General features: G+C 41.8%; 1 protein-coding gene across 2 annotated transcripts in view; it reads right to left on the reverse strand.

Moving 5' to 3' along the window:
* Positions 1–6,515: 6,515 nt before the first annotated feature.
* LOC102539001 (aldehyde oxidase 4-like) overlaps positions 6,516–16,144 on the reverse strand; it is a 58,231-nt gene continuing 48,602 nt past the window's right edge. For both annotated transcript variants that reach the window (XM_031678090.2, XM_072961505.1), the window contains exons 29-35: positions 14,093–14,167; positions 13,153–13,205; positions 12,578–12,692; positions 12,352–12,417; positions 10,341–10,526; positions 8,333–8,500; positions 6,516–7,516 (exon numbers count right to left, since the gene is read on the reverse strand). In XM_031678090.2, coding sequence (XP_031533950.1) covers positions 7,463–7,516; positions 8,333–8,500; positions 10,341–10,526; positions 12,352–12,417; positions 12,578–12,692; positions 13,153–13,205; positions 14,093–14,167 — 717 coding nt within the window. In that variant the 3' untranslated portion in view covers positions 6,516–7,462. The remainder of the gene's footprint in view (positions 7,517–8,332; positions 8,501–10,340; positions 10,527–12,351; positions 12,418–12,577; positions 12,693–13,152; positions 13,206–14,092; positions 14,168–16,144) is intronic.

Consider the following 16,144-nt stretch of genomic DNA (forward strand, 5'->3'; position numbering starts at 1 on the left):
ATTAAAAAAAAGGTCTTATGAGTTACATCAAAGAATTCCTGTTACCCAATGAAAGAATTAATATTGGAAATGACACTGTCCTCCCCAACAATTTAAACAAACCTATTTCTGGAAAAAAACTGTAACAATTCTGGCCCGCTGATGTAGATGGAAAAGCGCTGGCCACCACTTCTGTGTCCCTGGTGTGCTGCCTTCTGTTGTGAGTTCTTCAAAACTCAAAGACGAATACAGGCTCACAGACTGACAATGGACACTTTTTACAACCCCTGCGTTGGTCATTAAATGACCTTGGGTTGGTCATTACATGTCTACATTCCAGACCCTCCATTCTCAACCTCTTTGACTGTGAGGCCCCTTCCCTTCCTCTCCCAGCTCTAATCTTCCAGCCTCTGCTGAGCCAGGCAGCTGTGGGGCTTTTAGGAAGCTGGGCACCAGCGAGGCCTGGGACTGTGTGCAGGAGGGCTTCCAGGCTAGGGGAGAGCCTGGAAATCCGCACCTTGAAATCTGTGAATCTGGAGGAGAGGTAGTCCTTTGGGGTGCTGGTGGGACGTGGAAGGAAAGTTCTGCTGCCTTGGCCTGGGACTTCTGGTCTCCAGAACTATAAGAAATAAATGTTTGTGTTGTAAATCGACTACACTTCAATAAAAAAATAAGAATCAAAAAAAGGAAATAAATGTTGGTTGTTTATAAGCTACCGAGTCTGTGATATTTTGTTACAGGCCCCCGTGGACTAAGGCAACCCCCACCCCCAGGAATTTCTCAAGGAAAATAACCAATCAACCAACTAACAATCAATTCAGTAGTTGGAGGCAGATTGGAGTCACGTGTCTACAAGCCAGGGGACACCAAGGAGTGCTGCCAACCCCCACAAGCTTGGGAGAGACAGGGAAGCCCAGATCAGTGACTGGGAAAACAAAGTGCAGTATACATATCGAAGCACAGAGTAAAGCCATACAGAAGCGGCAATCATGAAAGGCAAAGTAAGAGACCTGGAGCCTAGATGCAAGAGATAAAGCACGGAGAATGGGACAGCGAAAGGAGCAAACGGCACAGACAAAGGAGAAGCAACCGTTACACACTTGAAGACACTTTGAAGGGAGATCTGATTCTAGAGATTAGAATTGCTCCTCAAGTTCCAGACTGGGCTGAAGACGGAGGACACCCATCTGACATCACCTGACATCATTTTTGAACTCTGAGGAGGGAAAGAAAGAAAAAGACAGCTGGGCATCAAACTTGTCGCTGCCACAGTGGACGCTAGAGGGCAGGAGACCAGCAGCTGCAGGTTTCGGAGAGGAGAGAAGGGCGATGGAGACCCTGTCGCTGGAGCTAAGCACCCTCTTCCCACCAGGATAACAGACCATCTCACCTGAGGAGAAGGATCAAACAGGACCAACCCCGATAAGAAAGGAGATGAGGAGAGGAAGTCTAAATTATAGTAATATATAACATATATTATATAATTTGTTATATATTATATATATAACTAGATAGAAAATTAAAAATTTTAAATAATTACAAGATATAGAAATAGAATAAATCTTACCCCTTAAAAATAATGACTACTAGATTAGATCAGAAAAATGCCCAAAACCTAAGTATGTATTATATAAGAAACATATTTAAAGTGATAAAGATGAAATATAGTTGGGTCAAAGAGATAACAGGCAAATATAAACAACAAGACAACTTATTGTGGGTGAGAATGGAAAAGATGAATGCTCTATCACTGAACAAAGCACCTGAACAAATGAATTTACAGATGAGTTTTATGTAATCATTAAGGTAATGTCAATGCTATTTATACACTCCCAGGTCATTTACAGTGGAAATTCTCCCCAGTTCATCTTATAAACCTAGTAAAAATTTGATAGCAAAACCCAACACAGACAGTACAAAAAGTTGTGGAACATAGATACAAAAATTCTAAATAAAATGCTACTAAATAGAATCCAGCAGTGTATCAAGAGATAATATACCAAGTAAGGTTTGTTTCTGAAACACAAATGTGGTTCAGTATCAGAAATTTATCAGACTTTAAAACTTAACTTAGTTTGTTACATCAAGAAAATAAAGAATGACAACGAATCAAATCAATAGGTGATGTTAAGTTACTTTATAAAATTCAGTAGCCATTCCTAAGAAAACCTCTAAATCAGAACAGGAAGAAACTAATAAGAGTATTTACAAAAACCAATAACTAATATATAATAATACTAATCTTGCAGGCAAAAAAAATTTTGATTATAGTCAGGGATTAGGTAGGGATGTCCTTTCTTACCATAACTGGATAACTTTGCCTTGGAGGTTATAACAGGTGTAGTTAAATAACAGAAAAGCGAAATAACACGCATAAGTTGATATAAACATTGGAAGATAAGAAAACTAGATGTAGTTATTGGATGTAATATAAATATTGAAAAAATAATGGCTTTTCTTACTATGTAAATACACACAAAAATGAAAGTAGAAAAATTTCCATTCACAGTAGTTTCAAGACATAGAATATTTAAAAATGAATTCAACTAAAAAATTTAAAAAGTATAGGATCTACACATGAAACAAAATCTACACAAGTGGAAAGACATATAATGGTCTTAGATGCAAAGTCAATATAGTAGAGTCTCAAAATTAATAAATAAATTTAATACAGTTCAAATTAGAATCCCACCTAGGTTTTTAGGGGAAGACCAAATCACTAAGGGGAATGTGAAAAATAACAATGAGGGAGAACTTACCATGGTCTCAGATTGCTAGGTTGTTCATATAAGGATAGAACAAGTAGTGGAACTGATGAAAGAATCTAAAAATAGATCTCAGTATATATGTGAATTTAATAAATGACAAAGAGGTAGTACCTTATGGTGTATTCCCTAGCAAGTGAATTAACTGATTGATCTGAGGAGCAAAGTTCTTTGACCATAATTTTTTTTTCACATTTTTTTCTCTGTGATTTATCATAACATTTTGTGTATATTTCCCTGTGCTATACAGTATAATCTTGTTTATCTATTCTACAATTTTGAAATCCCAGTCTATCCCTTCCCACCCTCTACCCCCCCCACCCCCCGGTAACCACAAGTCTGTATTCTCTGTCCATGAGTCTATTTCTGTCCTGTATTTATGCTTTGTTTTTGTTTGTTTTTGTTTTTTAGATTCCACATATGAGCGATCTCATATGGTATTTTTCTTTCTCTTTCTGGCTTACTTCACTTAGAATGACATTCTCTAGGATCATCCATGTTGCTGCAAATGGCATTATGTTGTCAGTATTTATGGCTGAGTAGTATTCCATTGTATAAATATACCACATCTTCTTTATCCAGTCACCTGTTGATGGACATTTAGGCTGTTTCCATGTTTTGGCTATTGTAAATAGTGCTGCTATGAACATTGGGGTGCAGGTGTCATCCTGAAGTAGATTTCCTTCTGGGTACAAGCCCAGGAGTGGGATTCCTGGGTCATATGGTAGGTCTATTCCTAGTCTTTTGAGGAATCTCCACACTGTTTTCCATAGTGGCTGCACCAAACTGCATTCCCACCAGCAGTGTAGGAGGGTTCCCCTTTCTCCACAGCCTCTCCAGCATTTGTCATTTTTGGATTTTTGAATGACGGCCATTCTGACTGGTGTGAGGTGATACCTCATTGTAGTTTTGATTTGCATTTCTCTGATAATTAGTGATATTGAACATTTTTTATGTGCTTTTTGATCATTTGTATGTCTTCCTTGGAGAGTTGCTTGTTTAGGTCTTCTGCCCATTTTTGGATTGGGTTGTTTATTTTTTCCTTATTGAGTAGTATGAGCTGCTTATATATTTTGGAGATCAAGCCTTTGTCGGTTTCACTTGCAAAAATTTTCTCCCATTCCGTAGGTTTTCTTCTTGTTTTATTTCTGGTTTCCTTTGCCCTGCAGAAGCTTGTAAGTTTCATTAGGTCCCATTTGTTTATTCTTGCTTTTATTTCTTCTAGGAGAAAATTTTTGAAATGTATGTCAGATAATGTTTTGCCTATGTTTTCCTCTAGGAGGTTTATTGTATCTTGTCTTATGTTTAAGTCTTTAATCCATTTTGAGTTGATTTTTGTATATGGTGTAAGGGTGTATTCTAGCTTCATTGTTTTACATGCTGCTGTCCAGTTTTCCCAACACCATCTTTGACTATAATTTTTGAGGAAGGTTGGATATTAAATATTACAATGAACACTTGGTCATTTCCATGACTTCTGGGGATAAATTTGTGCTTTCTTATAATGCTTCTTACATCCTTACATCTGTCATCCCAGGCCCAGGGTTCTAGAGCTCTGAAGAAAATCTTATCTTCTGGAACACTTCTACACAGTCACTTATTTATTCAGAACAAATCAACTCTCTTGACCTAGTTATCAAATCCAGATAATAAAACTCAGGTAAGAGGCTTTTTTCCTGAGGTTTTATTTGTAATTCATAACAGCGTCTGGCACACAGTGTGCTGATAACTGAATTTAATCAAATTCATTTGAACAAGGAAGGAAAGCATACAGCAAACATATAACATGGAATTTCTGGGGCCAGTGCTGACTTAAAATATTAAAATGTCACTTATATATATGTAAATTGTGAATTTCTTTGACTGTAAAATCATTGTTTTCTATAACGGCATTCACCCAGTGTATAACAGTGTGAATTGTTACTTATACCATGTAAGATCTGTGTATTAGTAAATGCACCAGTCAGGAAGGATTGCTTGGATAGATCTCTGTGGGAGACTGGAGGAGAGCTGCTGCAGTTCCTGCTGGAGGAGGGACTTGCCCCCACTCACCCCGGGCTGTCAGCATATGGTCTCCAGTTGTCAGTGCCCTTGGAGTCTGTCGTGGGGCAGAGGAGCCTCCTTCCTCAAGGTCAAGCTTTTCCGGGGGCAGGCCCGTGGGGAACTGAGTCACATAGGGGTACACATTCCAGCCTGAGCGGGACAACTCGGTGGGGCAATGATGGCTCCAGGGCTCCCCGTTGGGTTCCTGATGCTTCGGGAAGGGGCGTGGGGACTGGCATCGCAGTTCGACTTCCCCCTCAGCCCAGTTCTGCTTCTTCAACCTTTCCTTATCAGATGTTGATCCCTAAGAAATATCTTGCTCCTTAAACTCTGTCTCAACACCTACTCCCAGAAAACTGAACCTGTGATACCCGGTGCTCTGACAGCATGAAGAATATGGCCAGTTTACATCATGGAAAATATCAGGTGTGGAGAAGTTAAAGACTTTCCCTTGAAAGAAACAACATAGATATCCAAGCTTTCCTGTCCCTTTTGACCTCTCCCTCTTTTTGACACCCCACAACCCTGCCCATATCTAGAACCCAAGCGCATGCACATGTCTGCAGGGTCAAGATACCGAATGGAAATCAAATTCCTCTCCAGCACTGTTAGCTCAACTCCGTTTCTCCAGTGTTTTCTAAGAAGGTGCAAAACTGTTCTGTCATAAACTTTTGGTCTGGGAGAAGTAACAGCCTAGACCCTGTGGATCCTTTAAGTTGAAAGGACAAACTACAGCAAGGGTAGCACCTGCCACATGTTCTCTTCTGACAAACTTTTATTGAGCCCACAATTAAACAGAGAGGGTAAGTTTCTATGAGTAACAAGCACAGTTGTGCCCAGAATTAATAATGACCACGTGCTTTTATTATCAAAAGGGTGCTTGGCCATTTACTGGGTCCACTGGTTAAAAAGAGCATCTCAGTGGTAGAGTGTGTGCTTAGCATGCACAAAGTCCTGGGTTCAATCCCCAGTACCACTACTGGAAATAAATAAATTAATTAAAACCTAATTACCTCCCCTCAAAATAAAAAGATCATCTCTTACGCTTGTAGCACAACTATTACTGTAATAACATTTAAAATTAAACAGACAATAACAATATTTATCTAAATTAGTAATATAGGTTAGTTTTATAATACAAGACACTATAAATTGTCAAATTTTAAAGGCATTAGAATAGCAATCTTATGTTTGAAACCTGTTATTCCTAAAATGTACTATTATTTTAAATTCTTCTCTAACCCCAATTGTCCAAGTTAATGAAATACTACTGAAGTGATCAGACTTATTTAGTGAAAATTCAATTTCTGTTATCAGAGGCCTTGCCTACACAGTCTATGAAGCATAATACTTTTAAAATTAATTTATGTTTGTGATTAATGTGTCTTCCTATTTTACTGCTAGAAAAATATACCCTATTTTTACTGTTCTGTCTGGCATAGAGTTTTTGTGGGCTGGGTTCCAGGCAATCTAGATTACTAGGTGAATTCAAACAGACATTTAAAGATATATGTAAACACACACACACACACACACACACTTCTCTTAGAATAAGAGACATTGACTTGTGAGCCTTTCCTCGGGAAAGAGGCCTTTCCTTTCTACTCCCAGCCTTCTCTTCTTCCAACCTGGTTTCTTTCACACACACATAAACAATGGCTACACACTTATTCCTGCACCACAAAATTATTATTAATCAATGCAGAGCTTTAATATCTAGCACACAGATCTCAACAAATGATTTAGTTTATTTGTGTTTTTAAACCTTACAGGAGCCTGAACATCTTTTCTGGTGTAAGACTGCCTTCCCCTGAGAAAATGCGATGTAAAATAGCTAGGAAATAACTGGAAAAGAAGCCTGAGGAGTTTGCATCCCTTTGATGTGGCAAAAGGAGGGTGGTGCTGATTTTACCCTTCAGACACTGAGCCAAAGCAAGGCACACCAGAGTGATTTCAGATAGCTGTTTCACTCCGTGTGGTTTCCCAGACAGGGAAGATGCTGTACCAAGTGTGTGGCTCACGGCAGATGAGGACCAGCTGGAGGCTCTGGATGGTTTTCTTCTCTAAGCCTCATCTGAACAGGCTGCACAGAAGCGGCAGGAACCCTAGGGTCGTGGTGGGCTTGCAGTGCTGGGGACCATGAGGGTTGATTTCGAGCATCTCTTCCAACTCTACGTTCAGAGACCTCACGTCAGTGACTTGGAGTTGGCCAGTGTGAGAGTATTTACTCCATGGAAACTGTCAAACACCATAAGTCATGGATTTTTCCAGGGGAGCTGGTTATTACCAGCACACCACTGGCTTTGGGGAATGCAATCCTGAGAGTTTTTGGGGTGGACGGTTTGAAGGTAAGCAGATTTCTGTGGAACAAAGTACAAGCAGCCTCCCTTGAGTTGTTCCAAGGTAATGAAACTCCACCATATTTTAAAACCATAATGCTGTAGATCTTCGGGATAATGCAAATGAAAGGAAGAATTTTTGAGTCTAAGCTTCTTTATACCTTTTGGGGAAAATGTGCATCCTAAAACGTAATCATGCAATGACTTAAACCACAGAGAATAATTAAAAGATGCTAGAATTATCCATGACAATTGGGGGCCAACCTATATGTTGCTAGGGTTTGAAAATTTTAAGATCAATCTTGTATTCATTCATTTTCTGAGGAAAATATAGGATTAAGACACACGGATGGACCAAGGTGTAAATGTTGAAGGATCATCCCTGGGAATCTAAAAAAGATCAAAAGAAAGTTATTAATAAAATGTAGTCATATGAGAAAAGAAGTGATTCAGAAGAAAAATTGTTTTTTAAAAAACAATAAGTCAATATCCATTTTATTCTCATCACAATTACACAATTTTAATTTTTCACTCAATCTTTGAGTCATAAATCTCCTTATCCTCATAAACTTCTTATGTTTGGGACAAGATGCATCTTACCCAGAAGCCCTGTAATTTTGGAGGCATAAAGTGCAATCTAATTTTATGCCAGAGACTCATTTAGGGCTGCAGTACTCAGTTCAATATAAGAATAGTCTCTGATGATAGTTCTAGATATATTTTTAGCAGCTGGTATATTGAACTGTGTTCCATAGTGTGTGATTACAAGGCATATCAAAGTGTGCTTAGAAACTTGATATTTTCCTTTAAATTATTTTTATTAGTTTGCTTAACAATACTTTCTGAATAACTGACCATCTCAGATATCTATTTAATCTAATATAGTGATTGAGTTAATTAAAATACCACATCAACTCTATCTTGACAAAAAGTTTAAAGAAGTAACCTACCATGCCTGCTTGCTCTGAGCACTGGCTCAATTAAGTGTGCTTTTCTTTGGGGTCTGAAACAATTAAACCATCAATTGAAGAGGGGCACTTACTTTGTGGTTGTGTTTGCAGTTTGAAGCATATAGGAAGTAGCAAGTGGAGGCAGAATGAGAATTTTCATTGGAAAAGATGGAGCTGCCCTGTAATTTTTTCATGGTTATCAAATCCATACTAAGAACCTGACAGTCCATGTAAGGGGTGGTTACAACAGCCTTACCATGTCGGTAAACTGATCCACACAAGTCATCCTAATCAACTCAGGAGTTGCTGGACTATGCAGGGTGAAGGTCTTGGTCAGCCCCCTCTCTCTGCGGGCAGCGGCCACTGCATCATATATGGCAAACAACACGGAGGATCCCATGAACATTCCAGCCTCACCCAACCCCTGAGAAGGAGGGTGAAAGACTGTCAGAAACTCGTGGTTCTTTTAGGACTGATTTGTGTTCATACATATACATGCTCACACACACACACACACTCATCTCTCCTGGCTTTATAACCCTCCGAGTGGAATGCATCAGAATTACCAGAATCAAATCCCCCCCATGCCCATGCCATGTGTGGAGTCTTCCTCAGAGTAGCTCAAGAAAATGCCCCAGGACATCAGGATAGCAGCTCCTGTCCCTGGGCCCGCCCCTGCCCACACCCCAGGTAAAGTCCTGGAGACAGAAACCCTCAGTGCCCGCTAGGATACTCCAACTTGGGCTCCAGACCATTTGCATTTAACTCAAAACCAACAAAACAACCACAATCTTTGTAGCTGAACTTGAAAGACAGTGAGGTGGTTGGCTCTGGAGGGTGAACTGTTGAAGTTTTCACGTGTGTTAACTTCCCTGATGTTCCCTGATGTGTGCTGGGTGCTTTTGAATGAACAGTGTGGTGGCATTATATTTTGAACAGTTCAGCAGTGCTCCTTTGTACTGCTTTTCCTTCTTTCTTTATTCAGAGTAGTCTGGCTCTTGATCTGTGTCCAGGGCCTTAGTGGAGAGATGGGACAAAGGGCCCACGTAGTTTATGTACCTGGCTCTCCTAGGCTGGGGTTTTCACTAGGTGGAGCTGGTGGAAGGAGGGGTTTCCTCTGAGGAGAGGAGGAGTGGGTGAGAGCAGAGAGGTGGCCAGACCCCAAGAGTCAGGGTCGTGCCCTGTGTCAGGATAGTCTTTAGAGACTCCCTGGCCAAAGCCTGGTGCAGAAGTGGAGAGAGAAGCCATTCAGACAGGAAATCTCACCTTCCTCCCAACCTTGACCTATTCCTAAGAAAGAGAGAAAATTCTCTGAAATCCTGAGGTTTAAGTTGCCATTTGTCTGGGCAGATGTGGCTCAGAATAGAACTTAAGTTGGAAAAGTGGTGTTTTTATAGAAACCTTGCCATAAAGTCTTTATGGGTCAGTGAGAGCCTAGCGTGGGGTCAACACCTCTTGTATCAGTGGCCATTAACACCTCAGAACAAATGATCAGTGAGAAACGTGTGTGAAAGTCCATTCTGACTTGGGGAGGGTGTGGGGAGAGGCAGCATGAGAAAGAAAGAATTGAGTCTGGAGGACATGGGAAGGTTGCAGAAGAGAAGGCTCTGAGCCAGTGAAATTTGCCTCCAGCTTCAGTTTTGTTTCATGATGGCACTCAGCCTAATGACCCAAGATGTGTGACTCCTCCTTGACCCTTCTTGTTTGATTTAAAGTTGTTTCATAATCTCCCAAGAGTGAAGACCTTACTTGGGCTTCTGAAGTCAGTGAATGATTGCTTTTCTCTTCTCCTTTTGGGATTTGCAATTCCAAGGAGCAAACAAATTCAGGGGACTGTTTCACTATTTCTTAAAGGAGTAGGTTTTATGGCCTGGATTGTGTCCTTCAAATTCATATGTTGAAGTCCTGGCCCTCAGCACCCAGAGTGTGACCGTATTTGGAGATAAGGTCTTTAAAGAGGTAACTGAGTGGAAATGAGGTCTTTAGGGTAGGCTCCAATCCAACATGACCAGTGTCCTTATGAGGAAAAAAATGTTAGGACACACAGAGACATCAGGCTTGAGCACACACAGGATCACATGGGGACACGGTGTGAAGGTGGCCATCTGCAAGCCAAAGAGAGGCTTCAAAAGAAATGAGGTCTCATCTCGGACTTCCAGCCTCCAGGACTGTGAGAAAACATATCTCTGCTGTTTAAGCAGCCCCGTTGCGGTGTTTTGTTACAGCGGCCCTAGCAGACTAACGCAGACATCCTGAGCTCTTACCTTGGATGAATAGATGGCGATGGGATTTCGGGAACGCACCAAAGTGACGTGGAACTCTTCGGGGATTTCAGTGACGGTGGGAATTTTGTAGTCATCTGGACTCCGAGAATAAAGCACACCCTCTGGGGAGTATTTCAGTTCTTCTATGGTGTATAGTCCCATGCCTTGGATAAATGCTCCTTCAACCTGCAGGCAGAAATTTCAGCTGATAAATATATAATATTGGTTGAATAAGTATTCCAGGGTGACTGAAAATGGAGCCTTTTGGGTCCTCCCACCACCCCTGGGTGGATTTAGAAACTGCCACTTCCAGGCTCACTGCATCTTGAATGCACTCCCCCATCGTGGTGGCTCTGAGGGAGTGTCCCCTGTCTACTCTCTTGCTCTTGCTCTTGCTCTTGCTTCACTCTCTCTGGCTAGTTTATAAGTACATCGAGTCCTGGCCTTCCCGTTTTCTGTTCTTAGCATGGTGCCTGGAACATGAATTCTCAATACATGTCTGTTGAATTAGATAAAAAAAGAAGATAACATTAAAGAAACATGAACTAGAATAAATGGAGCCAGGAAACTGTATTTATTATAATTTCTAGCTTTCATTACTTTCCTTTATAAATTACTACAGAGAGTAGATCAATGTTAAACAAGGTGGGCTGGAATATTATTAAGTTAAATATTTTTTATTAGAAGCCATGTTGTGTTCTGTTTATAAACGATTATGCTCTTAGGAAAAAGAGGGTCTCGTTTAAAAAGGGTGTCTGCCTAGAGGTTAAAAAAATTGGAGAGTTACAGTCTGCATTTTATTGAAATATAAAATTAAATAATAAGGCAAACAAATTTAAATGATAAGTTTGGATATTTCCAAATGCTTGTCTGTAAAGGAAAAGATCAAATTCCAAGAGTTCAGTCTAATCCACTTTTGGTTTTCTTTCCTTTTCCCATGGGACAAATGTAGGATTTTCCTGATCATGACATCTCCTTTTTTGCCTCTGCTTAAGCAATAAAGAGGCAGGAATGAGCTGGGAGGAGGGGAAAGAAGGGGGAAGGGGAGACGGGACCTGGGGCTAGCTGTGGTTCTCAAACCTTAAAGGCTTGCGATGAATTTCAAGGGCAGGTTAAACGTGCAGATTCCAAGTCTCAGCCTAGCAAAGATATGATGTAGCAAGTCTGGGCCTGGGTGGGCCAGGAATCCTCATTTCCAATAAACACTAAAGGTGCTTCTGTTGCAGATTTGAGGACCACATTTTGAGAAATACCGAGGGGCCCATCTGTTCCTTATAAAACACAGCAAGCAGTCTAGATAGACCAGTCCCCTAGGACTTAGGACAGCAGGAGGCCATTGGCACAGGAAAGCGCCACAGGTCTGTCGGGTTGATGCCAAGCTGCTCAGCCAGTCCAGATTGCTAGTCAGGTGTGGACCGAGCACCAGCTGACCCTCTGGCGCTGCTTGTGTAAGTCTGCGATGGGCTGATGCAGCTGGTCTGTAGGAACCCACTGTGAGTAACAGGCTAGAAAAAGAGCAAAGCTACACTGACAGCTGGAAAAGTTTTAACTCGAAATTTAAAAAGACTTTGGCTGTGTTAATTTTATATTTTTGTGAGATAAAAATCAGAAATTCAGTAAGAGGGGAAAAACTGTTCTAACACTTCTTTTTCCCTTGTATTTCTCCACATTGTGGTCTAATTAAATTCAATATTACTATGAATATTGTTGTAACTTTATTACTGTATGTTTATATAATGTTCCCTAATTCTGAACATATTAATATTCACTGAAGAAAAATTAGAAAGCACAGAGAATTATAAAGCAGGATAAATCGCACATATTCCTGCCATGCAAAGACAACTGCTGTTAACTTTTTCTTGCCTCTTCTTCCAATATGTGTGTGTAATATACACTATATATTGCAGAATACTTGCACCAGGTGTAAACAACACTTAGAGGACTCTGGGAAATAACAGTCTGAAGGGAACCCACCGAAAGCCCCCGTTGGGGTGGTTCTGGTATCACGCACCTGTCCAATGTCCAGGGCTGGGTTTATGCTGAAAGCAGCATCCATGAAGATGTCAGTCCTAAGGAGCTGCACCGAGAGAAAAATATATAATGGAAGATGTTATTTACTCAAAGTCAACCTTTACTAAAATTACTTATCTGTCCCTGGTTCTTCCACAGGGAAGATCAGCTGGTTTACACTGTAGAACACAGTATTTGTGAGGGTGAACACAAATGTCGCTATTCACCTTATGAGCCCCCGTCAGACAGTCGACTTCAACCTCAGAACAGGCTGCGCCATAAACGTAATACGGGTAGGCGTCACCTTCCTCCTTCTCCCAGTCCATATTTGTCTGGTAGCCTCTGAGAAGAGAAATCGGGAATGAAAAGAAAAGGCATTTTCCCCACTCGTGGACTGACTGCCTGCTGTAGCCTGGGTCCCTGCACAGAGCACCCACCCCACGTCTGGAGACATCGCTCCCCTTCTCCTGCAGGGGGGCGTGGTGATCAGAATTGCAAGAGAACCACCGTGCACAGGGGAGAAGGCCCACTGGTGTCTGACCCCTGCCCTGCAGCACGCAGTGCCTGGGGTGGGTCAGAGAGTCTGTCGGTGGCTATGGTGTCCCTCCTGGCTTGTAAACAGCTGTGGTCGCAAGAAGTCCCTGGCCCTCTCCGATCCCTGACTCCCCACCGCATGACCCAGGACCGAGGGTTAGCACCGGCCCGGCGGAGCTGCACTGCTCTCCCGGCATCTCTTCAGACTGGTGAGCCCACACCAGCCCTGCCCAAGTGTAATCTAAACCAAAGTAAAAACGTCTTTTACTTGAAATATCCAGTAGCTGAGAGACTGATGGATTCTGTGAAGGCTTTTGCAATCTGAAAGAGATGATTGGTTACAAAGAAATGTTAAGTTTGGGGAAAGTAATGAAAAAGGCCTTCCGTGAGGGGCTTGCCTTCTCTTGTTTGCACCAAGCTCTGCACCCACATTCTCCTCGAGCCAGACTTATGCCTGTACGAGCCACAGGTCACGCTTTTCAAGCAAGGTGTTTCCAGGCAGCTGCTAGCTGTGCTCTGGGACCCTCTGTATTTTGAGACTGCAGTATAAAGTTTATTATTTTTTTCATCCTTTTTGGTTTTTTAAGTTAGAAAACTGGCTAGGCCACATTCATGTACTTATGTACATTAGGTGTGAGCACAGGTATGTATATATGTATATGCAGATGTATACACACATACGTACGTGTGTATATGCATGCATGTATATAAGCGTGTATTTTTACCAAATAATTCAACTGGCTGTCTCAGTAAATTATGTCAGCTTCCCTGCTGGAGTACACTGGGTAGGGCTGGGAATGATAATACGAATGGTAGTAATAATAATGATGGTAATTATTATTAAAAATGGAGTAACCCTTTGATATCAGGACTGCTATCATCTCCATCGGTCTGGTGAGAAAACCAAGGACCAGAGGCACAGAGTGGGTAGTTGTCCCTCAGAGCCAGCAGTGACAGAGCAGGGGCAGCAATGCCAGGGGGGTGTTTCACTTTGGAGCCTGTGCTGTTATCATGCTCCGTGAGAAATTAGGCTCTGAAATAAGGTCATGTTTCAATGACCACAGACATCGCTTTTTACTCTTTCGGAAAAGCAGAAGTAAATGTTAGTAAGTGCTTTGCTTCTTGAATGGGCCCCCGGATCAGTCCATGCACTCAGGATTTGACCCATCTCAGTGAGTCTGCCTTTCCCTGGCAGGGATGACACTCACCCATTCCTCCCATGTTCCCTTAGGGTTTTTCCTGATGACTGGCTGAAGACGGGCCATTAGGATTTGGCAGGCGTTCTAAAAATAAATATTTGAAATGACATTAGAAATGAAAAGCACAGGGGATAGCAAAACGGTAATTATTTAAATCAATTCAAATATAGACTGCCAGTTTTGTGAATTTGCTTCTTAGTCCTCTGGGCAGTGTCTTGTAAACTTGAGTAATGAATGGAACCCCTCTAGGGGAAACAAATATCTTTGTGGATCCTGCAGTGTTGGCTTAAAATTATTTTATTATACTATTGTTTAAACACATATTAACATAAAGCTAGAGTCTCCTTAGAGTTCCTTTATAGTTGTTTTGTAACTCTAAAGCACAAATAAAATGACAGAACATGCAAATCAATCTATATAGCAATAAAAATTCAAAGTAACACTGATTTAGTGGATTGATGTTGTTTTTCTGAAACTAAATTGCTGCTTGGAATGTGGGGAACACTACTGAGGCACACACTTTAGAGTTGGGTGCTTAATGCATGCCGCCTGATGGATCAATTTTCTCTCTACTCTTCTAATTAAATTGCTGAGGATTTTCATATGCACTTTATACCTTGCCATCACCGGCTCTTCAGTGGGCAAGAAAACGTCACTTATGTATCAAGTCCAACTCTGCTCTTTTCTTCTTGCCTTGGTCCCAAATGTGGGCAAAGACATCTCATGGCAATACTTCACTTATAAAGTGATGAAAAATGTGCTTGTTTTAATTTTTCAAAGATTATCATTGAAATGAAAATAAAAATTATTGAGGTGAAATCTTAGACCCTGAGATTACTCCTGCTGACCCCTGGGTGTCAGTGGGCCCCAGTTTGGTTTCCACTCTTAATTCAAATATAAATCTATTTACATGTGTGCCCTTAGTTATTCATCTCAGCCCCAGAACACCCCTCACACCCTCTCCTGGTTTCTGTTCCTTCCTTTCTATCATCCCTTCTTTGGGAAATGGCCTCTGGCTTCTCATGTATTAGGGAGATCCTTACTTTCATATATCTGTCTTTGCTGGCTCATTCAGTCTCAATGCTGACTTCATTAAGAGTGCCACATCTAGGCAACCTCAGTCACAGAGTTCCCGCCTGTCCAAAGGTGAGCTGTGGTTCCTGTATGGTGCCCTGAACGCATACTCCTGTGCATAACTTTACACTCAACAGGAAACCCTTTAAGAGAGTGAGCTATGGCAGAGGACACTTGCCATTATTCTGTGACCTCCTGAGCTCCTCTTTTTGTCTGGAGGATTCTCTCACCTTATATTCCTTGAGAGAGTCACGCCTCCCCCTATCCAAATGCCAAAAGCTCCAAATGCCAGTTGCTAATTTTTCCAGCTTCCTCTGCATTATAGAAAATTACAAAATACACAGAAGTAGAGAGAGTAGTGCAATGTTCCCTCTTCTATCCTCATCCAGCGTCAGCAGTGAGCACGCACACCCAGCCTCACCCCTCAGCCGCTCTCGCCTCTTCTCCGGCCTCGCTCCCACGGGGCTTCCCTCCCGGCTGCCGTCAGGACCAGGCGCGGGGACCCCTACTCAGTGCCTCCTATGATTTTCCTGCTGCCTGAGATGGACACCCCAACACTCACTTTCTCTTTCCACAACTTCCTTTATTTTGATTCATGGCACCTGCCATTGCTTTTCTTTCTTCTTCCTTATTACTATTTAATAATTCATTATTTATTGAAGGATTTTAAAGGCCTTTTTTTTCTGGCTTATTATAGGCTAAGGACCCAAAAGGATGAGACCGTACGGTAGCTGGCAAATAGCCCCTCATTCCAAATGGAGATGCCCTACCTCCTAAGTAGGTCATGCAGAGAGTGGCCACACGGTCCCTCGCCCACCTCAGTGGTATCAAAGGGTTGACGCTGAAGGGACCGAAAGGCTGGCACCAGGGAGAGGATTTTGTTGGTTCGCTGGGATCCCCACCTTCTTGGGGAGGAGGGGCAGGGAGAGCTTTCTGCACGCCTAGCCCGGGGAGAGGCACTTCAAAGCCACTCAGAGAGCTCGATAT

Source organism: Vicugna pacos, chromosome 5 (genome assembly GCF_048564905.1).
Source record: "Vicugna pacos chromosome 5, VicPac4, whole genome shotgun sequence".
NCBI lineage: Eukaryota > Metazoa > Chordata > Mammalia > Artiodactyla > Camelidae > Vicugna > Vicugna pacos.